Here is a 25,777-nt window from a genome sequence, read left to right as displayed (position 1 = left end):
TTCACCTCCATCTTTTAGAGGCTGATTCATCTTTTAGATAGGTTTTTTGAAAGAACACCCTAGATAGAGCTACTCAAAAATAGGTTTTTGAGGTGAAGAGTGGAGGTATCAAAAATAGGTTTTTTACAACACACACACCCATCTTTTAGAGAGAGAGCTACTCATCCTTAGTGAGAAATCATTCTAGTCTCTTCTCCTTCCCTCTCCCATTGTCATACCTTAAGAGGAGATTTGTACCCAAACATAACCCACATCTTTTCAGAGTATAGAGAGTGTTTTTGAGCTTGAGAAGTTTTGGGAATTTGCCAAAAAAAGCTGGTGAGACTTGACGGATGCAATTGGGCGTATTGCGTGATCCAGAGAGTTGGAGAAGACAAGACTTCGTTAAGTCAGTTGGTAGCAGGAGCTTGGAGGGCTCAAGTACATGGGGTAAACTAGGCTTGAAGGATCTTTTGTTATTTGTGGACTCCAACTTTATTCTCTAGAGGATCAATTACTACTTGGAGGACGGCGAAGAGGTTTTTTGCTAAGTTCTTTGATTTCTTCTTCTATAACTCGTCTTGGTGTTATCTTGTGGTTGCATTTCTCTTCCCTTACTCCTGTACTTTACTTTTATTGTTTGTTGTTCTTGTTTATGCACTAGAGTAGTATTGGTTCATTGCACACATTTACTCTTGTTTCTGCACTTTGATTAAGTAAGAGTAAAAGTAATCTAGCCGTAATTTTAATTGGGGGTCTAAACAGCTCTTGTGTTTTCATACAAATTCGAGCTTTCACATATTTATCAATATTCAATTTATTTATTTGAGGTCATCAACAACAAAAATTTCTCCAAGACACTTCCTTTTCCTTTGTCCAAGTAAGAATTGGGTGGGAAGATGAAAAAGAAAAAGGAAATAAGGACCATTTCCCCTGAGGAAATCTTTTTTGAAAGTTAGACATGGCTACATTAGACATCTCAAGCAAATTCTCAAAACTACCAGAATATTGTAATGCTGTTGTCAGAAACAATTGAATGAATGGATGATATTGTATTAAGAAACAAATTTTATTCGTTCAAGATAGAAGTAAAAATGTATTGAAGCAGGATTAAGAGAAAAACAAAGCCTAAACCTTTAAACAAAGATCCAAATATCATAATAAAAGGAAAGTTTACAAGCAAAGTAAATAAGGTGTTTATGAATTTCCTAGAGTAATGCTAAGTTGGTAATTACTGCACTAGCCAATTTGTAGGCATTCACAAGTCCCCTATGGTTTGCACAAAAAAACTTGATTTCTGGTTATTGACATCCTAGCCATCAAAGAGCTACGAGATGAATGAGTTTTTACGTCAATGGAAAATGCTTAAAATGTTCAATCAATGCTAAAATTTGACTCAAAATGCCAGACTAAAAAATGATATTCCAGACAGCTCCCTAGGTTTTTAATTTTGGAAGATGGCTGATCTTGCAAAGGCCTTAATCAACGTTGATCATTTTGAGAGTATCTCCTAGTTTTTCAAGCTAATTATTGCGTGCATTACTGGAGATCACAAATTTACAAATTAGCTTACTGAGAAGCATAGCTCACTTGTCGAAAGCAACTTACAGACTCGTTTACGTTTACTGGCTAAGTACATTATTGAGAGAAAATTAATACAAGCAAAAAACAGCCAGGAGAATCATTCTTACATATATGTTCAGTTACATTAGTTCATGATTAAGGATCCAGTTAATGCTTCATGTAAAAGAATCATAAACTGTAATAACGAAATGGGAATACACTGCCTCTTCAGAAAAGGACTTGTCTCCCAACAAGCAATTGTTCTGCTTATTTATCCTAAAATGTCTGTGTGCTAAGTCCATACAGCTTCTTTGCATACCCAGATGAAGTTCAACAATGGATGATAACAAATTGCAACACTTCAATCTAGTGATTAAGTCTTAATTAACCATCCAAAGATACAGTAACAACAATACATCTTTCCATGAAGTCAACAATTTGGCGATTTCTTATAATCTTGGGTGGTTTATATTGACTAGCTGGTGCTCCATTCTCAATGGCTACCGATGATAATCTATCAAAGCTACCTGGCTTTACAATGGATACTGCCAAAGGACCTAATTCGCCTCTTTTCCTCTGCACCATGTAAATGCCTCCCAAGCTATCCTCAATAGAGGAACCACACCTCTTGAGAATTTCAACTGACTCCTCTAGCTTCTCTTCCTGCAAAAGCTTACATCCCTCTCTAACTTCTATATAAAGCTTCAAAAGCTTTGGGCTCAACATTAAGTCCAAGAAACTTGCAAACTCTGAAATCTCTGCTGCCATATCTTTTCTGATGACCCTTTGAAAACTTTCCATGGCAGACATCAAATGTTTCTCAGTTATTATCTCGGACGAAGTATTAGGAGCTCTCATCACATACTCCACTTGTGGAGCAGAATTATAGAAATCAACAACTCTCACAATATCACCTAAACGATATCGGTAGAATCCTCTATATGTAGTGACAACCACTTCATACATCTTTCCTACCTCCACACCAGAAATGTCCACTGTTTCTTCACCAACATTGATCTCATCCAAAGCAAATGGAAGAAACTCAAAGTAAGCTGCAGTTGGAAGCAACACGAATTGGGTTGTCTCGGGAGGCTGCATAATATCCAAGTTGATACCCACACAGCATTCTGAAGCAAAGTAGTCTCCACCTAACAAAGGTACCTCTCCTGCATAGTGCTTAAGCCTTGGATAATACTGCTTCATACTCCCTGTGGTAACACACCTAATGTACCGCACATTAGGCCACAATTTATACACTATCCCACCCCAATTCTTGTCCTCACAAATCACCCGAATTCTCCTTGACAATTCTGGTTGAGGGCCCCCAAGAACTTCAGTAACAGAATCTTTCATCACAACATCGGAAATCTTTGAACTTGGGACCCCATGTTCAAGATCATCACATAGCTGCTCCCACCTGGACTCTAAAAGACTAAACACATTGATCAAGCTTATGGCATATGGGGCACGAATCCCATCAAGAGAATCAGAGTTTCTAAGGCCACAAAGTAGGTGGCAATACATCTGGTGCTCTATGTTTGACCCAAGAATGACTTCCCGGGGGCTTGAACAAGAGACCAACTGAGACCAGTTCGCCTTACTGCCATGCATAGGATATGAAGAAGCAGCCATAACCTTAAAACCGCCTTTGGTAGTTGTTATATTATCGGCATAAATAAACCATAGGACCTTATTCACAGATGGCCTAGGAGGAAATAACCTATATGATAATTCACATTCATTTGTTATATAAAGCCATATTGTATGAGCACATTAACTGTAATATAAACTATAATGGTACATATATAGATCATAAATAAGTTACTACCTCCGATGAATTGCATTGCTGCCCTGGTGAGCTATGAACGAGGCGGCTCTCGAGAGCTTTGAATCAAAGTAAGGGATCAATTTGGGCTTCATGGTACTTGCTCCTGAGCTGCAATCCACAAGTTAAGAGTCCACATTTTCAAAACATAATTAAAAATTAATGCTTTTTCTGTCATAAAATAAAAATAAAGCTGAAATATACTTTTTATCCCTAACACTTAGCCAAAATTTGATTTCATCTCCAAATTTAAAATTTTGCAAGTTTGTTCTTATAAATTTAAAAGGTATCATCGAAATCAAGGTAGCCTAGAATAAATTTAAATGACAGATGGATGGAATGATCAAATTGATAATTTTCATATTTTCAAGCAAAACTTATTATAGTAAAACTAAATCTTGAATTCTGAGGCCTATAAAATGTCAATCTTTTGACTTGTGTGAAATTATTATTGTTATGTAATTCTGTTTCATGCTGGGCTAAATTACTATTAAACCTTAGTGATTAGAAAGATTAAATGTAGTTGGTTTATGATTCAAAGGCACGGAATTCAATTGTTCCTCCATGATGAGGGCATATAAAGTAGAAGTTCTTAAACTTGAAAGATCAAAGTTGAAAACTTAGACCAGATTTTGTGGATTAAAAATGTATCCCAGTCTAAAAATTAATGCTAGAAACATCAGAAAGCATGACAATGATAATTGTATTACAAACTTTACGTTGTTACACATAGTGATGCTTGCTGGGTGTTATGACATCACTTGCTACAACCACGTTAAATTCATCATCATCAAATTATACTGGAAATCATTATAAGAGATAAAATACACAATACCCCATTGTGGTTTCCTAGTAAAACACGGATATTCCCTTTAAGCCTGTGGTATCTATGGTTGTACATCTTTATACATATAACAATAGCATGGACAATGCTATTTTCATATCAATTTTACTTATTAAGTCATGTAATTGTGTGAGGGGATAAGTAAACCTGTAGAAGAAACAGATGAGAGGATCAACGGACAGGAGAGGCTCAGGCTGATCATGGTCAACGGGTCCATTGTTGGCCATCTGATTGATGTGGTCAACGTAGTCCTCGTAGGAAGACAACGGCACAGCTTGGCGGAACGAATTTGCATCAACCGGCGCATCGTAGCCTTGGAGGTAAGGTCGGAGATAACGTACGCCGCCGCCTTTGCTTTGGTGTTCGAGGATGGACCTTAGGGCCTCGAGCTGTCGACCAGTGGCATCCTTGGTTGAGTCCTCCAGCTTCTTCAGGATCTCCTCGTCGTCGGTCGGATTCATTGTCTCTGCTGGTCTGGTCCGGTCCGGTCCGCCGGTGGTGGCGGTGCGCAGGCTAAGCACTTTGCAGCAGGCAGCAGCGAGAGAGGTGGACGAAGAAAAATGAATCAAAATGCCGACGAGAGTGAAGATATTGTCGTCATTTTGGCTTTACTTTTCCGTATTTGGAGTTGAAAAAGGTTGTAATGTGACAACGTTTTCTTCGCTGCTTATGTCATTGGCTGGCTCTGGGCGTTTTGGGAATTCAATTTTTGTTGTCTGAGGAACAAATGTGGGTTTTAGACTTTTAGCCACTTAGTGCAAAATAAATTAAATAATACAATATATTTATTTGTCCTTGATTCTAATCGTAACTTACTAATCATCGTATGACTATTATTTTTTACTACCATAATTTTACACATTTTTAAACATAAATAAAATGTATAATTAAAAAAATATACATAACACAAACAGTTTGGATAGAGAGACTATTTATTTATTTTTAGTTTATACTCTAAAAAAAAAAAAAAAAAAATTCATATTCCATCACTATATTTATATTTGGATGCTAATGTGGTATTCAAGGGTAGGTTGAAGAGTCCAATTCCACTTCTACTTAGGGAACCATATATCATTTTCATCGATTTCAAGAGATAAAAATAATAAACACCTACTTCAGTCCAAATTTGGTATAATTCTACCAATTCAGTCTATTTTAGTCTCATTTTGTCTACCTTGGTCCATTTGGTCTACTTAGGTATATTTCGGTCTAATTCAATCAATTTCGAGTGAGTATAAACTAAAATAAATAAAACTGTTATCTTTATTATCTCTATCTTAAAGTTGATGAAAATGACATATGGTTCTTTAAGCAGGGGCGGAATTGGACCCTTCAACATGGCCTTAAATACTACATTAGCTTAAGGATATTGATACAAATGTACTCTCTCCCCTTCTTATAGTTTTGGTTTAAATTAATTTTTAGATATTTTGGAAGTGAGAATTTGAGTTTATATCAATATACTCTCCTTGGGCCTTAGCTATGTATTTGAATGGATATATGAATTATTTGAGTAATATCAACTGTAAATTTTTGTGAGATTTGATTATTATAACAATTTCTTAAGAGAATGACAAATTTGAATCCTACATTATCTACTCAATATTTGCATGGTGTATGGCCATGGAGTTATTAAGTGAATAATGTCAACAATTTATGATAGGGGTATTGACTTACAAAATTTGAAATTGTTAGGAGAAACTCGTGTCAATAATGATGTGGCATAACAACTTTGATGCCTTCTTAATAATAGGGAAGAATCAAAGCATGCAATCCACCCTTTTTTTTAACCAATTGATCATGCTTTTTCAAAGGGAAAAAAGAAACAATTATTCACTCACAATTTGAGAGTTTTTTTTTGGGGGGGTGGGGGGGGGGGTGGTTAAAGTGCCTTAGGCCGAGGCTTGAGTGGTCTTGGTCTTGGGCTGTCCAAATTTGCCCACTTGAACATTGGTTGAGGCCTGAGGGTATTGAGCAAGCTTAATTCTGCATTGGCTATCCATTGAATCATTAGTGGGTTTATATACACCCTTAAATGTTAGCTTAGATCCCAAGGGGAATCACAGTGTGTGTAAGGAGGACCTACCCAACATGGGCTTTGCATGCACCTGTGTGCTGAGCCATGCTAGGTTGGATTAAGTTAGGCATGGGCCGGGCTTCATTTGTATGTATACTATTAGTTTTTTTGTGTCTGATTATTGGCATCTCTTCATCAAATGTTCTAAACAGATGTTTATTTATATTCAAAATCCATCATGCATTCAGTTAGTTACTTTATTAATCTTACATCACTTTTCTATATATAGCGTTTGTCAAAGAGATAAAATCATGATTTTTGGTTTGTCAAGCACATAGATTGTAGTGTTTACAGGGTTAGCCCAATAGATTTGGAGGCCTAAGACAATATATTCAAGTGGAGCATTTTTGTTATCATTTAAATAATATTTTATTAGTTCTTAATATTATAATTTTAAAAAAAATACATTTTTTAATTTTTTATAATACTTTTTTTGGGAGGAAAATGCTAAAACTATAACAAATTTGACTACAAAAAATTTATAAACAATGTGGCAACGAATGTAATTAGTGACAATTCAAAAATATAATAAACAAGTATTATCCCTGGACGTGCCATTTCAGCCGAGTCCTACATTATCTACTCAATATGTGCATGGTGTATGGCTGTGTAGGTTATTGAGTGGATAATGTCAACAATTTATGGTTGGGGATATTGACTTACAAATTTTGAAACCTCAGATTGTTAAGAGAAATTCGTGTCAATAATGATGTGGCATAGTTATAACATGTTTTTTTTTTTTTTTTTGGGTCAAAAGTTATAACATGTTTTGTTTAAACAACTTAAACTTTTTAATTGGATTGGATTTCTTAGCTAACAACTTTGATGCCTTCTTGATAATAGGGAAGAATCAAAGCATGCAATCCACCTTTTTTTTTTTTTTTTAACCAATTGATCATGCTTTTTTAAAGGGAAAAAAGAAACAATTATTCACTCACAATTTGAGACCTTTTTTTTTTTTTGTTATTAAAAGTGCCTTAGGCATTGGGGCCTTAGACCAATGCTTAAGTGGTTTTGGTCTTGGGCTGCCCCTGGAAGTCACTTCGGATAGAATGTTTATTATTCTTTGTAGTGAAGGCAGAGTGAAAAGATTTTCATTTGTGAAGTAACATGTATTCAACATACAATGATATGATGATAATCCATGTATCTAGAAAAAAAAAAAGCATATACTTACATAAGGTAAAAATTGATTTCGAATGTGCCCACTTGAACATTGGTTGAGGGCAGTGAACAAGCTTAATTCTACATTGTTTATCAATTGAATCATTAGTGAGTTTATATACACCTTCCTTAAATATAAGCTTAGGTCCCAAGGGGCATCACAGTTTGTGGAAGGAGGATCTAGCCAACATGGGCTTTGCACAGACCTGTGTGCTGGCCCATGCTAGGTTGGATTAGGTTTGGCATGGACCGGACTTGGTCTGTATGTATACTATTGGTTTTTTGTGTCTGATTATTGGCATCTCTTCATCAGTTCTATACAGTCATAATTATGTTTATTTATATTCATCCATCATGCATTCAGTTAGTTAATATAGTGTTTGTCAAAGAGAGAAAATCAAGGTGTTTGGTTCATCAAACACAGATTGTAGACTGGTGCTTATTCTGCTTGTATAGGATCAATGTATATGAAAGGCATACGTCCAAGAAAGGCATACGTCCAAGAAATTCATAAGCAACCACTGTGAAATTTATCTTATAGGTGTAAAAAGACTCAAAACACTAACCTTGATAGATATATATATATATATATATATAATTATATATATAGTAATTCAGATTTGTGATTTACTGAGTTTATATTGTTTACAGATTTATAGACAAGTAGTTCAATTTATTTAACATATTTGTCACTAAAAAAGGAACATCTGGAACCGTGGAAAAATCTCAATGCCTATTGTCACTGATGGTAGTTCAAACACGTAAAATCTGCTTGAGCCCATGACATTAATCTCCCTGCCCAGCTGGAAACAAGTTAATCATGGTCTAACTAAGGGTCTGAAGCTGCAGAGCTTGACCATTTGTTTGTTTATTTTTCATATACTTGTTTAGAAATAACAAAGTGAACAGTGTATACAAGAGGATCTTCTTCAGCTACCGAAGCAATCTTGCTATTAATTTAAGCATGCATATATATAGCCCTCATGGGTTAACGTAGACTTTGAGATACTAGAAAAGGGGATAATCATAATTACCACTCTTGTGGAATTGACCTGTTGTAATTATCTATGCTATTTACAATATTAAAAAAAAGACAGATAGAGAGAGCATACATTTTATATACATAATGTAATTGTCATCCATTGTTTAAGTGGCGTTTAACTGAGATAAGCATGAAACATGAAACTTGTAAAGATGACATCCATTTAACGTAGAATGAGTGCATGCCTACCAAACGTAAGCGCTTAGTATATATGCAATCCGGCATATGATGAAAGCAACAGTGATGGTCAAATGAGCAAGTAGCAACATTTCACTATTAAAATGTTTAAGTTTGAGTCTACAACCTCGTATCTCATTGCATTACTCATCTCTTCCTCGATTCAAATCCCCCTTCCCTACTTATTTTAAGAAAAAAGAAGAGTATAAGTTCCAACGTCCAACTCAATAACTATACAGATTCTTCTTGAAAAAAGAAAAAAAATGTTACACCACCAGATCTTATTCCTCGCCTGATATCTACCTAAACACTTAAAAAAGTAGTGTTAAATGATTTACAAAGCAAAAAAGGCAAAAAAAAAAAAAAAAAAAAGGTCCAAAATCAAACCATCTGCCCCCTCCCACATACAGAAACCACATTAAAAAAAATGAATTTATCACTTTGAGTCTCATGTATTTGTCTTCCATATACCTTTTGATGGAGATGACTGTGTTACCTTTATAACTTTCTGTTTTGGTTGTCGCCTTTTTTTATTGACATTTTCTTCAGCAGCTGTACTTGTTACTTTTACTAAATCAACTTTCACTATGTGATGATCAGAAGTCCCTTTGGAAGAAAACACTGAATATGATCCAGGAACAAACTTGTAAGGTGAATTTGGTGATGCCAATATGTAATCAACCCGAGTTCCATATTTGCATGTTCCCTGCACACCTACATCAAAGCACAAGGCATTGAGAAGAGTAATCAATTTTGAAACTTAAGGCCAAAAAATTAGGTGACATATTTAATTTTGTACTTTGGCCTTTGGCAATCATGACCACCGATTCGCATTCTCCTGCAAAGTCCTTAGCGTCTGTATATTGTTTGCTCTTCAAAAATCTCATCACTTCAACCTTTGGTGTTGGCTTTCCTATCTCCTCATAGTACTGAAACACAAAAGTCCATGAAGGTTAATGTTAAAGTAATTCATACATTTATTTATTATATTATTAAAGTAAAACCAATTACATCTATTGTCGCCTTAGTTTGTAAGACTTGTGTAATAAAATTGTAGTAGTAGATTTTTTGTTTGCCATATATGTTGTACCAATTACCAATTTTATCAATGACAATTCAGAGAGACATAGTCGAGCCTATCAAGGTCATGCTACATTTACCTTTACGATGTCAGTCCATCTTTCTTCTGAGTAATCTGTTTCATCAAGTGAATTGAGGCCTCCAGTTAAAATGTGAGCTTCATCACTAGACTGTATTATTGTATTTATCTGCTTTATTCGCCAGTTCTCATCGAGATGATCAAGGAGGGTGCAGTTGAAATTAACTTCTCCCAAGTGGGGCACATCAATCGTGGCCTTCAGAACATTCCTGTGCCCACAAAACCCAAAGGGGGTTACATAATAGTGACTTGTTTTCATTGTTGTTGCTTGTTCAATTTTCAAGCACTAAAATTTCTGCCAATCATGTTTTAAGTGATTTGGCATATTCTAGTGTTTCCAATGAAAAAAATCCAGAGTTTGAATCCCTCATTTCTGACTTAAAATGCATTTTTTTAAACAAGTTCTAGGATTTGTTAACTGGCTTCTATAAGTCATTGAACAAAACAGTCATTTTCATGTTTGTACATAAAACAGAAAGAAGAGTCAAGAGCCTCTTAACTACTACTATTATTTTGTTTTAGCAAAAGTAGGACTAAGTAAAGACAATGATAATGGATTACTTATTTTTAAAGGCATGAGAAGCCCTTGTATATCTCAAATCATGCTAATAGTTTAATGGTATATCGTACCTACATTGCAGTTATACCAATGCACATCTTACCTAACATTAATATTTTATACCCTAACTGTGATGCTTTATCTTTCTGTTATAACAAACGAGTCTAATCCTGGAAAGGAGTGAAGGAGCTAGGTTTCTCAAATTTCAGTGATGCTGACTAAGTGATAATAATTGAAGATAGAGGATTTGCCATTATTTGAATTTTTTCCCAAATAATGAAACAAAATTATTGTTAAAGCCATAGGGATTTTATTAGATGCAACATCTTTCTGACAACTAATGGAATAAATGCACAAGCCATCACAAAACATAACAGAACTGTTGGGATTTGGCTAATATGGCATTTAATATAAGTTGAACTCAGAATCAAGCTAGGAAAACACTGGGGAAAAAAAATCCAAGGAAATTGTCAGAACAGCAGTGCATTTTCTCAGAAAATATAAATATGCTGTCACTATAGAATGACGTAGAATTGTATGTGACTTTACTAGTAATTTGCAATTTCCTTTTGAACATATGGGTTGTTTCTTATCAATCTGAAATTTAATGGATTAAGCAATATAAAGGCACCTATCCATCCCACATTGAATGTTGGCAGTGTCAAGTAGTTGTCACAGTGATCTGGAAAGATTAGTTATCAATTTTTTAGATGACACTAATATATAAAACTGAGAAATAATGAAATTTCCAACCCTGCATCATTGGGTTCATGGCATACTTTTTGTAACTGGGATCTTGATTCCTGACAGGCCCACTAATGTATCAGAGCTGTTTGTACAGAAAACAGTTGAAGGAACCTCAGGATTACTATACTGATACAATAAAGATTAATTACAGTATATTAATAAAAATACAATAGGTCTGATTCTTATTATCATTTTCACAATCTTATAATATTCAGAAACACAACTTTGTTTTGGGGGGGGGGGGGGGGGGAAGGGAGGGTTTTGTCTTTGATAGTTTACCTAAGCAATTTTAGAGTAACGGTATAAGAAAAAAGCCTAAATGATTGGTAACTTTATCAAAAGGCACTGATTTTGTCAACTTTGTTGTGGAAAGGTTGGGACTTGGGACCGTGAAATGAATACTTGAATGAGAAAAATTATAATTGAATGCACTTTTTTTTTTATAATTCAATGCACTTTTATTTGTCAAGAATAAGAAAACATCATTATGACTCTCTTTAATGTAGAAATATGCCTTTATTTTTATGGAAAAACAGAATCAAAGCAGAGGAAAACAGAGGAGTAAAAAAATTCCAAAATTGACTCAATGAAGATGGGTAAAGAAGATGATACTCACCGGAAATCAGAATCATCAAAGATCTTCTGAACTTTCCACTGCTTAATAGGCCATCTTGACAAGATGGCGTTGCCGTACTCCGGTGCCCAGCTTTCGGCAAAAACGTAATTCATTCCCAAAGCACCAGCCAAATCAGACAGAGGCTTCATGGCCTTTTCTTCCTCAGCCTTCACATCTTGTAGAGCCAATATATCAGCATCCAACTCTCTCAGCACTTCAAGCACAGTTCTGCTGCTTTTATAGGTCTCGCCAACTATACCATTTAGCATACTTATAGGCAAGCTTGAATTGGATATTAGAGGAGCCTTCCCTTTCAAAACTCTACTTATTCTACTACTTGAAGCAGAATCAGAAGCAGAAAAAGAAGAAGAACCTTCTCTTTCATCAAAGCTCAACTGTCTATTCCGTAACAATGAAATCTCATTATCGGGTAAGTTTATCGACACCCTTAACTTGGACTTCACAAACTTCTGTTGCGTTGAAAGATTGTTTGTACCATTCATGGAACTTGGATGCAGGGGAGACTGCTTTAGAATACTTTTTGGCCGATCATTCACAGACTTTGTGCGTAAATTCAAGTCCATTGACCTCCTAAAATTCATTATATCTCCATTTCCATTTCCAATTTCAAAACTGGTTCTCTTCTCAGCCTCGGGAATTGCTGGTGCCATGGAAAAGAGGGCAGCGTTGAATGTAGCTATCCGTATAGGCTTTTCCGAGTTTAGACTACCCAATTCGCCATTTGGATGAACTGCAGCCGACCCATTAATGGCCACTTCACTATTGGCATCATCTTGAAATTTGGAGCTATTTTTTCCAAACCTTTTGATGATAATTTTAGGCTTGGAGCGGCGGCGAGTGGGCCAGCGAAGGCGAGAGCAGAGGAGGCAGAGCTTCTTTTTAAGTGATTTAAGCATTGTGGAGTAGTTTGAGTTGAAGAGAATGGGTTGTTGGCTTGGTGAGGGCATGAGAAATGGGGGAAGAAATAGTTGCAGAGTTGTTGCTCTGCTTTTGCTCTGTTTTTTGTTTAGTTGTTTTGTTTTGTTTTGTTTTGTTTTGTGTAGGCAAATAAATAAGGGTACCAAAAGTGGGTTAGTTTTTAGTGACAAATTTATTTCTTTTCTTTAAAGGTGGCGTGGAGGAAAGCAAGGTCTCTCAATGAGTCTTCTAGGAAATGGGTTGGTGACACTTGGCAGTCAAATAGGGGTTGAATTTTAGAGAGAGAGAGAGAGAGAAATGGTGCTATAGCCAAATGCCAACTGCTACACATAAAAGAAATGGGTTTTGTGTGGGTGTTTATTGGACAGAAGTGAAATGCTATTTGAGATTTTGATTAAGTTAATGAAACATTGAAGAAATTTGAAGAAGACCCACTTTTTAATTTTTAATTTTTATATTATCTTAAAGGAAAAGAAAAGAAAAAATCAAGATTATAAAAGAAGACCCACCCCCACCCAACAACTCCATCTCCAAGCCATGCAAGTGGGATTCTTGCTTCGAACGCCACGTCACTTAAAACACGGCGCATCCAACTCCCATGCATTCGTGGTGGAGCCCATAAATTTGTCATAAAAAGATAGGATTTGCTGAGGGAATTTTTCTTCTTCCTTGTGAAATACACAAGAAGATGAGTAGTACTGAGTTTTGTGGGGTTCCTCATCTCATCTTTCAAAGGAACCCAACTTTTTTTTGTCAAACATGGTTGTATATTACACTTTTTTCAAATAATTATTCTCCACTAGTACAAAGTTTCAGATTACTATTCATTTATCATCATCACCCGTATACTATGCACATAAGTTTTATATTGAAAAGTTTAGATATTCTACTATTAAAAAAAAAAAAACTACATTGTAAATGGATCAAATTAAAAAACTACATTGTAAATGGATCAAATTATTCAAATTTGTAGGTTAAGAAAAAGTTAAGATTTGGTTTATATGGAAGGGATTCAATTTTAAATTTGATTTGATTGGAATTATACTACGCGCATAAGTTTTATATTGAAAAGTTTAGATATTAGACCATAGGGAAACACACACACACACCAAAAAAAAAAAAAAAATCTACATTGTAAATGGATCAAATTATTCAAATTAAAAAACTGCATTGTAGATGGATCAAATTATTCAAATTTGTAGGTAAAAAGTTAAGATTTGGTTTATATGGAAGGGATTCAATTTTAAATTTGATTTGATTGGAATTTTACCATGAGATTTTTCAAATTTATACGCACAAATATGATTATTTCAAATTAGGGATAGTGACATTTTATTTTAAAAAATCTCTTTAAATTTGAATTTGAAATTTTAGTTCTTAATTAATTTCTTTAAAAAAAAAATCTTTGAGAGATTTTTTTTTTAATCAAGAGTTAAAGACTCATTTAGAGTACACACCACATCAGATTATATTAGAAAAAATTGTATAACGGTTTTGTTTATAACAACCATGTCCTGCCTATTAAGCCGTGCCATTTTGTATTGTTTATTTTTCAGTTTTTGAAAATTATTTGAAATAATTATATCTAAAAAAATGCAAAATTTGAAAATGGTGTATTTCAAAAATACAATTTCACAATTATCATAGAGTTATAAGTTGAAATTCTATCTAATCTATAGATAATAAATTAATAATAATACAATTTCAAATCACCGTGTCTAATTGGCACTAAATTCAATACTATGAATGAGATGCAAATGCAATTCAAAGTTCAAACATCTATGTGATAAACAGATTTCAATTTGGTTTTTTATGCACCATATATCTTAAAATCTTTTCCAATTTAAAATCCAAGTTTTTTTAGAAAAATTGATTGTAGACTTTATTGGATAATATTAATGTATACAATTGTGAAAAGGAAAATATAGGAATTTGTTTATACCAAAACAAATGCCCCTTTCTCTTCTGCAAGAAGAGAGAGTTGCAAACATGAATACACCATTTTGTATTGTTTATTTTTCAGTTTTTGAAAATTATTTGAAATAATTATATCTAAAAAAATGCAAAATTTGAAAATGGTGTATTTCAAAAAATTCAATTTCACAATTATCATAGAGTTATAAGTTGAAATTCTATCTAATCTATAGATAATAAATTAATAATAATACAATTTCAAATCACCGTGTCTAATTGGCACTAAATGCAATACTATGAATGAGATGCAAATGCAATTCAAAGTTCAAACATCTATGTGATAAACAGATTTCAATTTAGTTTTTTATGCACCATATATCTTAAAATCTTTTCCAATTTAAAATCCAAGTTTTTTTTAGAAAAATTGATTGTAGACTTTATTGGATAATATTAATGTATACAATTGAGAAAAGGAAAATATAGGAATTCGTTTATACCAAAACAAATGCCCCTTTCTCTTCTGCAAGAAGAGAAAGAGTTGCAAACATGAAAACAAGAGTTGTAAATACAGTAAAAAAAAGTTTGCCTAAAATTAAAACAAAAGTTTTTTTTTTTTTGGTAAAGCTTTAGCATCATTGAGTAGTCTCTGCAATCACTTTATTCAGTATTCCCTGATAGAAAACGCTTTGCAACATAAAAAGTTTCTTTTGGTATCAGACTCCACTTTCGTAATCTTGAGATCAGCATTGTGAGAACTAAACTCACGGATTAAATGTTTCCATTTTGAAAGTCTAGGTTTATTTAAAACTCAAGCTTGTTTTATAATCAATGGGCAGATATCATATTAAAATTTTATGGTGGAAAGATCATAGCAAAACATTGTTAGTAACTTATTTTATAGCTAAATGCATAAACCAAGGTGGATAAATTTTTTAAAAATAAAGTCATTCCAAAAACATTAGCATTTACTCCAAAATTTTAATTAAAATTAGCTTTTGAGCACGCGCTCACTCATGTGCTCAGAGACTCTTCTATTTTTTGAGCGCGTGCTCAGAGACTCTTCTATTTTTTGGGTAAAAAAAAGAAAATGAATACTATGGTGAGTTTTGTAGATTGGAGAAATTTTAAAACTAACAAAAAAGTGATCCTATTTTGTAGGGAGTTAGTGAGTAGAAGTAGGAATTTAAATCAACGTAAAAATAGGAGTTTATTAGAAGCAGGAAGACATTTCAATGTAGAAGTAGGAATTTATTATTTTTGTCAATTTACTATTTTAACCTCATTTTTAAGTTTTAGGTAGGGGTATTTTTGACAATAAAAAAAATAATAACTAACCTTCTTTTGCTAATTTACTATTTTAATCCCATTTTTAAGTTGTTGGTTAATTAATTTAGGTGTATTTTTTACAGGAAAAAAAAGCAATAACTAACTTTCTGAATCCTCTTAATATATACATATATAGGATCATAATTCTTTTGGAATTAGGTATCTTTTTACTAAAGTTATTATTATTATTATTATTACTAGCTAAATTAACACACAATGTACGGTGCATTTTATTATTAGATTTCTCCAATATTTCAATAATTTTTCTTCGTAAAAAATTAAAATATTTAGTGTTCTATTTTTATAGACAAAAAAGAAAAACAATTAGAGTAGTGTAATGATTTCATCATACTATATGTGTTTACAAATTTGAAAACTGCATGATATAGTGACTAATATAGATATGCATGTTTCATGTCTATTCAAAAATGCAAATATCATTTTGATAAATAAGCAAATATCATTCTTAGTGTAATGATTTCATCATCATACTATATGTATTTACAAATTTGAAAACTGCATGATATAGTGACTGATATAGATATGCATGTTTTATGTCTACTCAAAATTGCAAATATAATTTTGATAAATAAGCAAATATCATTCTGAATGGTACATTCTTAATTGTGTATTATTAAAATTTTCTTCTTTTTTGTTGGACTTTGTTTCTCTTGTTGTGAAAGTAACTAAATTTGACCAAGAATATCATATTCCAAATAAATTATTTCTTGTGTAAATCTGAGAAAATTGACATCAGAATTTCATTAAAGATAAATAATTAATATAAAAAATAAATATGTTTATCCTATTAGTAATTTTTTAAATTGCATAGAATAATATTTTAAATATATAACACAAAGAAGAATGTCATCCTATTAACGCGAAGAATAATTACATAAAATAATCTTTTTAATATATAATACGAAAATTAATAATGTCATATTCCAAATCAAATATTGTTATTATAATTATAATTATAATTACTCTAAATAAAAATAGTTTCTTATATAAATGTGGGAAGGGTAAGATCTGAGTACGGAATAGGGCCCGTGGGCTCAGTCCGAGGAGATGGAAGGGCCCACCCACACATCAGTCTTGGCCCAACACATGGATGAGAATTCCAGGAGGAAAGATGAAGATGCCGACTCCCTAAAGAGCCTGAAGAGTGAGCGTTTTTTGGGAAGCGTCGAGCAGGCCACTTGCACCGAAAGACAAAATACCGAAGAAGACAGTATAGATGTACAAGCAAAGAAGAAGGGAAATGTCCAGATAAAGTAGTCATCACATCCTCATTCAATGCACTACACCAACTCAGTTGGAGTATTAATGGAGGAATGACCCTTGAATAGTACCCTCACAGCTTGCAGCACATTTTACCACCTCCAGCAAAATCTTGATGGGACAAGCATCCAAAGGAAGGTCAGTGACTGTACAAGTGGAGGACTAGGATGCAATTCAGCTGGCTATATAAAGAAAGGAAACCCCTCCAGAATGGGGGACGAAAAACTGAAAAGAAATATATACATTGTGTAGCACTATCCTATAATTGAGACTTGAACATTATATGAACAACTGCTCCTCGGCCAAACTCGAGGAAGTATCAATCCCAAAACTTGTTCCTCTCTTATGAATCATTTAACGTTTTCTCCATTAACTTAAAAGCAAAACCATACAAGTGCACTAAAAGTTGACCTCGGAAGCCCACTCTAATACAAATTAATTGTATTGGGTTGTCTTACCTAAACACACTTTTCTAAGTGGGCTTAGTTTGTTTGGTTCGCTTACAATAAAATTTATAAAAGCAATCATATAAATTCTTCTAATAAAAATTAATGCACAACTATAAATAATTAATATATCCATTTATTTTATTGACTAATTCAATAAACTTCATACTCTTACTCTCTTGCATAAGATCTTTACTATATATATATATATATATATATATATATAAAGAGAATTCTCCTCTTTTAACAAGACTTTTATATGATTCAAAAATACTCTCATTAATGAAGGGTAAGTTCATTTAGAAATAGTGTCATAAATGTCAAATAACAAATTTCATTTTGAATTCAAAAAGAGAATTCCTAAAATTTAGGATATTTTCCCTTCACATTCAAAAAAGAAATTATAGTTACTGCTTATCTCCAAAGTTTATTATTTTTATTTGTTTGAAAAATAAATATATACTTCTAAATTATAATAGATGCAAATTATTAACTTTTATTAAAAAAATATATGATCATAAATGTCAAATAACAAATTTCATTTTAAATTAAAAAAGAGATTTCCTAAAATTCAGGATTTTTTTCCCCTTCACATTTAAAAAAGAAATTACAGTTACTGTTTATCTCTAAAATTTATTATTTTTATTTGTTTGAAAAATAAAAATATATATTTCTAAATTATAATAGATGCAAATTAAAATAGATACAAATTATTAACTTTTATCCAAAAAGTAAAAATAAAAAAAGTCTCTGTGCATGCTAAGAGACGTGTGTGTGTGTGTGACTATTATTATTTTATAATTCAATAATCACGACAATGGAGAAACGTGAAACTTGTTAATCTAAATGCTAATCAAATAAGTTGGACAATTTTCAGACACGAACCAGCTTATTTTCATTGGCTTATGGAATGCATGCAGTGTCATTATATGAATCTAATTTTGAATGCCCCTGCCACTGGGATCCCAAAGGGTGTTTGCATAATTTCACTATGAGGTCCCACTCCCACGAAGGCCTCTGTTTAGCCCCTATAAAAGGTAGCCAGATATCAAAAAGTTGACAAATGTGGAATCCACTCGATACTTTCTGTTTTTAATATACAGATTAGGTAGATAATTTTCTTATTTATAGGTAATTTAATATGCGGGTCTAGCCTGGATTTGATGTGTCAAGGGAAACGCCAAATGCATGGGGTTGTCTGGTCTTGGGAGCACTAATTATGGTCCTAGCAAAATGACAAGTCTCTCTTCTTGTCACCATTTGTACATTTGCTTATGAGTTGTGGCTGTTGGGAGTTTCTTCCAATAATCTTACTGATAAGAACTCTACATAATACTCCTTAATGATGATGGCAAGGCCTATAATTTAGAGAGTGGGGAAGAGTACTGTACCCTGCAAGATTAAAAGTTGTTATGTATTAATGATGAAAACAAAGGTCTAATATCTATCAGAGGTCAATTGCCATGATGAATTTAAAGCTACTTATTCAATAGGGATGTCTCGTTTTAGGAATTTCAATTAAATGGTTGGATGGGCAAGTATGAGCTGTAGTAAATTCGTATTGTTCCCCAAGGATATAGTTTAGTGTGTTTATATATTTCTGTCATACAATTTTAACCTTTTTTTCCCCCCAAATACTAGTAAAGGGACTCTAAGGAAAAAAAAAAAAAAAAAATCATGGATCACAAGGTTAGATGTTATTGCCAAGAGCTTTGTAGCTCAACTTGTTGGCAAGTTCAAGTGTTTTCAATGGAAACATCTAGGGTTCAAAACTTCCCACTCCAAACTATCGAATTATCAAAAAAAAGAAAAGAAAGGATCACATGCAAGTTTTTAATGTTAACCATATAATTGTGGCATTTTCTATATGGATAGAATTTTCCTTCCAATCTATTTAGGGAAAATTTCTTTCACCATGACAAATCAAATGAGAATGCATGTGTACTTTTAGTTACATAACTTTTTTGAGCAAAAAAGAGAGAGTTTCAACCTATGGCATCTGCTCCTAATGATAGCTCTTTATCATCAGACCATGACACCAATCAGTTTTTTGGTGTAGGCGGAGATTGAACCACAAATCTCTTATACAACCATCAGAAACTTTACCAGTTAAGTTAACTGGAACCCACTTTAGTTACATAACTTAATCATGTGACTTGTTTACTTTATTTATTAAATTATGTGATTTAATATGTGTGGTTATACTTATGAACCGACACATAATGGGTTAGATTAGTTTGTAGTAATCACACTAACACTCTAACAGGATGTTAAGCATTAAAAGATAAAGAAAGTAGTCAAAGCACAACTGCAGAAGTGTTTAATTATTTTCGAAAGGAAAATGTATTTATTTTTAAAATTTTGGGAGGAAACTAAATGCACCCCCATTTAAATGTGGAATTCAATTTTTTATGACCACGCAAACCTTCTATGGATAATTGAGATTGTTTCCCTATAAGCTATAATGAGCTCCCTTCTTGAGTCATCGAGAGTACATATTGAATTAACTCAAACAATCCCCACATATCTAGACCTAGGTGGTAGTTGAACATCATAAAATAGCTTGCATTCATGAGCATAACCAATCTTATCCAAGTAGTGACCAGAGCTTTTATGTTGCAAAGCATAATTCACATGGCTTGGGTGCTCAATGTTCCTTTTTTTTTTTTTTTTTTTTAAGAATACTAAGTATTTTAACACACATTATAACAATGTTGTGTAACAAAAAAGGTCTAACTCTTGGATACACAACACAGACTTTAAACCTTTTTAATTTACACATATTTTTCAATATGGGATTAACCCACTATTTTTTCTTTTAAGAATATTAAATATTTTAAAACACAAAAAAAAAAAAAAAATTTAAAAAAACTGACAATAATGTATGGTTCTTCAAATTATTTGAGTTGGGACTATACTGTACTAGACTCATTAATACGTAAGTCTACTTCATGCCAACAAGGAGCCACAGGCCTGAGCTTGAACTTGCTAGAGTCACTATACTCCATTCAGGTCAAATCATAAAAATGATAGTAACAGAGTCTCTATTATTGTCCTGTTATATGGTCCACTGCCTTAGCTGGACCATATATAGTGCTTCTATATTTGTCTTGTCTGTGTTTCTTACACTGTTTACTATATCCTTGTACCCTCAAAGCAAATTTAAATGAAGCATTCCAATAACACCCAGCCCTGTCATAGAAGTTAGTTTAGTGTTTTGATTCTCAAAACAAATAGTTTAGTGTTTTAGGTAAGAATATTGCACTTACTTGAGGCAAAAGTTAGTTTTTTTTTTCAATGTGGACTCATCCACTTTACGTTAAATGAAAGTAAGAGTAATATTACGAGTACTACCGGGACCATGATGAGGCTGTTATTGTGGACACAACACATTCATTAAAATACTATTATACAAATTACTCAATTCTTATCAAATTTCATGTAAACGATAATTGGACTCTTACTGTCAAGTCACACTCATTAAGTTGGTTTTTAAGCCCAATACAGTTCGGCTTTCATGATGAATCTAGCATGACATTTGTCTAAAGTAATCTGATAAGTCCTTCCTGCATACCACGATTAGTTCTATCTGATTTAGTAAATCCTTCTGCATTTGATTTATTTGTTTATTTTGGATCATACATTTTGCATCGGATAGGCAAACCTGCGCCGCACAAAACAACAGTGGGATTCATCCATTTGCACATGAAGGAAACCAGTAGGCATTTTACTTTTAAAAATCTGTAAAGTGTCTCACTCTGACATCCCTACAAGTGGATCAATTATTTACATCAAATCATTTGGACAAAATATCCTTCTTCCGAGCAGATTGTCGGAATTAAAATAAGTTTTTTAGATAGTAGACTTTTCAAAATCTTATTCGTCTATTCTAAAATGAGTGTATATTAGAATTTTTTTTATGTGATAGTAATTTAAATAGATAATATTTGATTACATGTTAATGACATGACAAGATCCAATGCCATCATTTTAAAATTGTTCGAAAGAATTTCATTATTTTTACAATAGGATTACCCTAAAAACTTATAAGCTTAATAAAAGTGCTTTTTCCTTATTGTTTACTTTTGGGAAGGGATGGCGGTTTTATCATTGTGAATTCAACTGTACAGTTGCATTGGTTAATGACCATATGGTTGAATTTAATTGCCTTTAAAAATTATTACCGTTGTTCTTATTTCATGATCATTATAATCATATAATTGAATTCAATTAAATAATCCAAGATATAATACATAAGCTTTGTCTAAGTTTTAACCATTGGAATATACAATATGATATAAATGTATCTTTTAAAAGGAACATGATGGAAAATACAGTACAAGTGTCTAAAACTAAATGTATTTGATAGCTGGAATCAACTTGGATCCAATGTTCATGTGCGCTAAACCGATAGGATGTTGACAAATGATAGTATCCTATCAAGTCCAATACTTTTGTACGTTGAACCCAAGCCTTGCCCTTGCTAATTATCAAGCATTAACAGCTCTTTAGATGGCCATGGCCTTAATGAATTGTGGATTAGCTCGATTATAAAAAAATGTGTACGTCAATAGAAAATGACCACAAAAGCGATTGATTTAAATGTTATTTCTTGACAAAAATATACTTAAAATACTCGGACAGATATATACAAACTTACCTCATTTGATGTATGGATTGATAAATTTAACCAAATTTGACTTCTTGATAAATAGACTACGTACAGAACATTGAAAACCCAATATAGAATGACAAGATTCATGGATATGGATAGACTTATATAATTATAATACAAGTTTTCACAATAATATTTTTATCTGTCTAAGTGACAAAATATCATTAATTCTGTTATTTCCTGTCTGGTTAATTTTATCTATATCAATAAAAATAAATCTTGGTAAATATATGGTAGAGGAGAGAGCATTTTCTCGCCCTAATACTGCAAAAGGTTCATTATAATAAATATGCCATTGCTATCCATTGAATGCGAACTTGGACATGAGACAAAATGCTAGTGATATTGATGATGTAACCCAAAGAGACAATGAGTTATTATAATGACAATCATGTATAGGTTTTTCTTTAAAAAAATTATAATATAGACATTATTGACTATTACACAACTCTTTGGGCAATAGTTAATGCCTCCATTCGGCAACCTAAACTCTACGTAAGATTAGGATTCTGTGAAATTCTTAATATAATTCCATTCCGTTATATTAATTCATTTTGAAATGAGTATTAGATTTTTTTTTCATAATCTCTAACATTCAAAATAAAATTTAATTATCATCATTTTAAATATCTATTCAATATTATGCATGTACAATACACAGATAATATAGCAATATTTAAAACTAAATTGCTATACTAAATTTGACCCTTCAAGAGTAAGAGATATACTAAAATTCAAAACTAAATTAATACATGAAATAAAACTAGCATCTATTCAATTTAATGTTATATAATAACACACATAGTACAATAAATAATTATAGTAAAGAGTACTAAATTTTAGTTAATTGAAGTATTCTTGTACAAGAATAATATGGAAAACGTCTAATACATGTTTATTTTTTTTAATTATAGAAAATGTGTTGTATATTAAATTTTATTTTTTATTTATTTATTTTTTTAAGTATATGCATCTATCAAAGATAAAGTTTTCCTTGAACCGATTTTGAGAAATCACTTCTAACCGATTATGTGGCAATCATATATGTAACCATTCTCATGTGTACTTTTTTGCCAATAAGCAATGAGAAATGAATTTTAGAAAGACATGAAAATAATATTAGTACGATAAATAATTATAGTAAGTATTACTAAAGTCTATTTATTTTTCTATATTTAAAAAAAAAAGGGTAATATTTCAAAGTATATTTGCTTTGTACAATAAAAAAGAGTTTAAAAAAAAAAAATACGCATGTATATACAGCTTCCTTTTCTGATAGGCAATGAAAAATGAGGTTCAAAAAAAAAAAAAAAAAAAAACAGTTGGACATATCAACGTCGTGCCTTTTAAGTCAATTGGTCATTTTTGACTCCTGTATATGTGTCAGGACTTAGGAGTATACGGCACTCTACTGTAACAATAAGATCCTTTAACTTGTGTCTTATTTTGCTTGTACATCAATTTAGAATGAGCATGCTAGCTAAATTTGCATCTTCATATTGTTAACAAAGGAAAAGGTTGACAAATATGTGTTTTATGCTCACAATTTTGATTGTAAGATAGGAAACTATATATGATGAAGATGCAAGAAATCATGGATGATTTTATAGGACCTTTCTGTTTTCCTGGGGGTACGATATCCTTAATGATCCTAGTCATTCATATTGTTATAATCTCAACCATTAGTGTATATTTATATAGATAAACTAATTAACTTAATGGATGGTTAAGGATTATATGGATATCAATATATCATACTCTAAAAAATATTCTGAGGTACTATAGAAGGATCATACTACCTATATTTAGGAACATTGTCACTAAATTGATGCACATGTTTGTTGTACTTTTATGTTTAAAAATCCTTGTTAATAAGATTTAAAGGAAAATACTTGGTACGTTCCAATCAGCTCAATTACTTAAGTTTCTTGTTAAATAAAAGATCTCATCAAATTACATCTACCAAAAGAAAATTCATTTGGTGATTGCTGCTTTGCATATAATGATAAAGAATAATTATCAAATAATTGATACCAAAGTTTGAAATCCTATCTTATTTTTAAAAAGAGATTTTGACCATCGAATGAAATTGCCAAACGTGTTTTACTAATATAGACTTTAGAGATCACTAATATAGACTTTACCCTATATCTCTAATTTTTTTTTAATTCAATTAAATTGAAAGACGAACTAATTAGTAATTAACCACTGTGAACTACCCCTGAAAACTGCAACTGCCACAAAATAAAGAAAATGGAAAAAAGAAGTGGACAGACACAAGTACAACACACATGCTGATAAGGACAAGAATGCACATGTTTTTAGACTTTAGCATTGATGGCTAATCTACCATTATAATTCTTTAAGTAAATTCTAACAGCTAAACTTAAAATCTAATTATACCGAACACCTTTCTAAACGCAGGACTCATTCATAGAGGCATAGAATCGGATCCAATTATACCACACATGCAAATGGTTTCTCCACAAAAGATAAATTAATAAAAATCTACAGCCAACTAAAGTTTGCGTGTGTGCACGCATGTGTTAGAATAACTAAAATTTTGTTTTTAATAATTCTATAATTGGATAAAAAAAATTTAATTTGAACCATAAACGTTTCAATTGAAAACATCAAAAGGTCTTAGTTGAGCTTATAGCTCTTGGCCAAAATAACCAACTATCATAATGGATAAGCAGTAGCAATTTCTTGTGATTGTACTGGGTAAGGCTAGTTTGGGCTATAGAAGAAAAGGACGTATCAATGACAAAAGCTCAGCTTAATGAGCCCAAATTAACGAGAAATGGCAGCAAAGTAAGGATCTTGTTGGACCTAGGCAAAAGCTCAAACAAACTAAGACACCTACTGAAACCAATAATCAAGCCTGATAATTACCAGAGCAAGCTCCAATCTATCTTGATTGAATTTTGTCCTTTGAATTGTGTTTCATCATAATCTCCTTTCTGGACTAGGCCATCCAAACTGCTTTTCTACGACGAAACTTTCTTGGTTTCTTTACTCTTCCTTGTTAATGCATTATGCAATAGTACTACAAATGCTTCATGTTGCCCTTTTCTTTCCCCTTCCATGAGATTGGCAAAAAACATTATATAACCTGAAGAGGTGCATTGTAGCTAAAATGAAACAAGCTTGCTTTGAAATGTTAATGAATTTAAAGGTAGATTTTCCGCCACAAGGTGATCTTTGAAGCCAATATAGAGATTCCTTAGCAATATGAGGAAGAGCATGAGAATTTAACTTTGTTGTAGATGCCTGAGAATTTCTTAGGTAACAAACTAGGAGCTTATGGTCAGGCATGCACTCCTTACCTACCACTATAAGCTATCATAATTCAGAGAAAAGAAAAAACAAGTAAGCTAATTTACAACAATGGATGATTTTAGTGTTGAAATATCAGAGCAATATTTTTAATAATAATAATGC

The 25,777-nt window shown here is 32.4% G+C and overlaps 2 protein-coding genes across 8 annotated transcripts; both read right to left on the bottom strand.

The window, feature by feature from the left end:
* Window positions 1-1,594: 1,594 nt before the first annotated feature.
* Window positions 1,595-4,904, bottom strand: LOC115972260 (probable indole-3-acetic acid-amido synthetase GH3.6). Its single transcript, XM_031092473.1, has 3 exons — window positions 4,359-4,904; window positions 3,371-3,478; window positions 1,595-3,262 (listed from the first exon to the last, which is right to left on the bottom strand). Exons 1-3 carry the CDS (start codon window positions 4,670-4,672, stop codon window positions 1,927-1,929), a joined length of 1,758 nt encoding a protein of 585 aa, XP_030948333.1. The 5' UTR covers window positions 4,673-4,904; the 3' UTR covers window positions 1,595-1,926.
* A 3,554-nt stretch (window positions 4,905-8,458) lies between these two features.
* On the bottom strand, window positions 8,459-12,877 carry LOC115970718. 7 transcript variants are annotated; one of them, XM_031090307.1, is made up of 5 exons: window positions 11,753-12,877; window positions 9,832-10,039; window positions 9,471-9,600; window positions 9,143-9,385; window positions 8,459-8,974 (listed from the first exon to the last, which is right to left on the bottom strand). In XM_031090307.1, the coding sequence occupies exons 1-5, from the start codon at window positions 12,718-12,720 to the stop codon at window positions 8,859-8,861; spliced, it is 1,665 nt and encodes a 554-aa protein (XP_030946167.1). In that variant the 5' UTR covers window positions 12,721-12,877; the 3' UTR covers window positions 8,459-8,858. The 7 variants fall into 7 exon arrangements, with proteins under 7 accessions (XP_030946167.1, XP_030946173.1, XP_030946172.1 ...); XM_031090313.1 differs by having other exon boundaries at window positions 8,459-8,852; window positions 9,168-9,385; window positions 11,753-12,875; XM_031090312.1 differs by having other exon boundaries at window positions 8,459-8,849; window positions 9,168-9,385; window positions 11,753-12,875.
* Window positions 12,878-25,777: the final 12,900 nt, after the last annotated feature.

The sequence above is a fragment of the Quercus lobata genome, chromosome 12 (assembly GCF_001633185.2).
Source record: "Quercus lobata isolate SW786 chromosome 12, ValleyOak3.0 Primary Assembly, whole genome shotgun sequence".
Taxonomy (NCBI): Eukaryota; Viridiplantae; Streptophyta; class Magnoliopsida; order Fagales; family Fagaceae; genus Quercus; species Quercus lobata.
The sequence above is the reverse complement of the archived record's forward strand: the minus strand, read 5'-3'. Positions and strand labels throughout refer to the sequence as shown.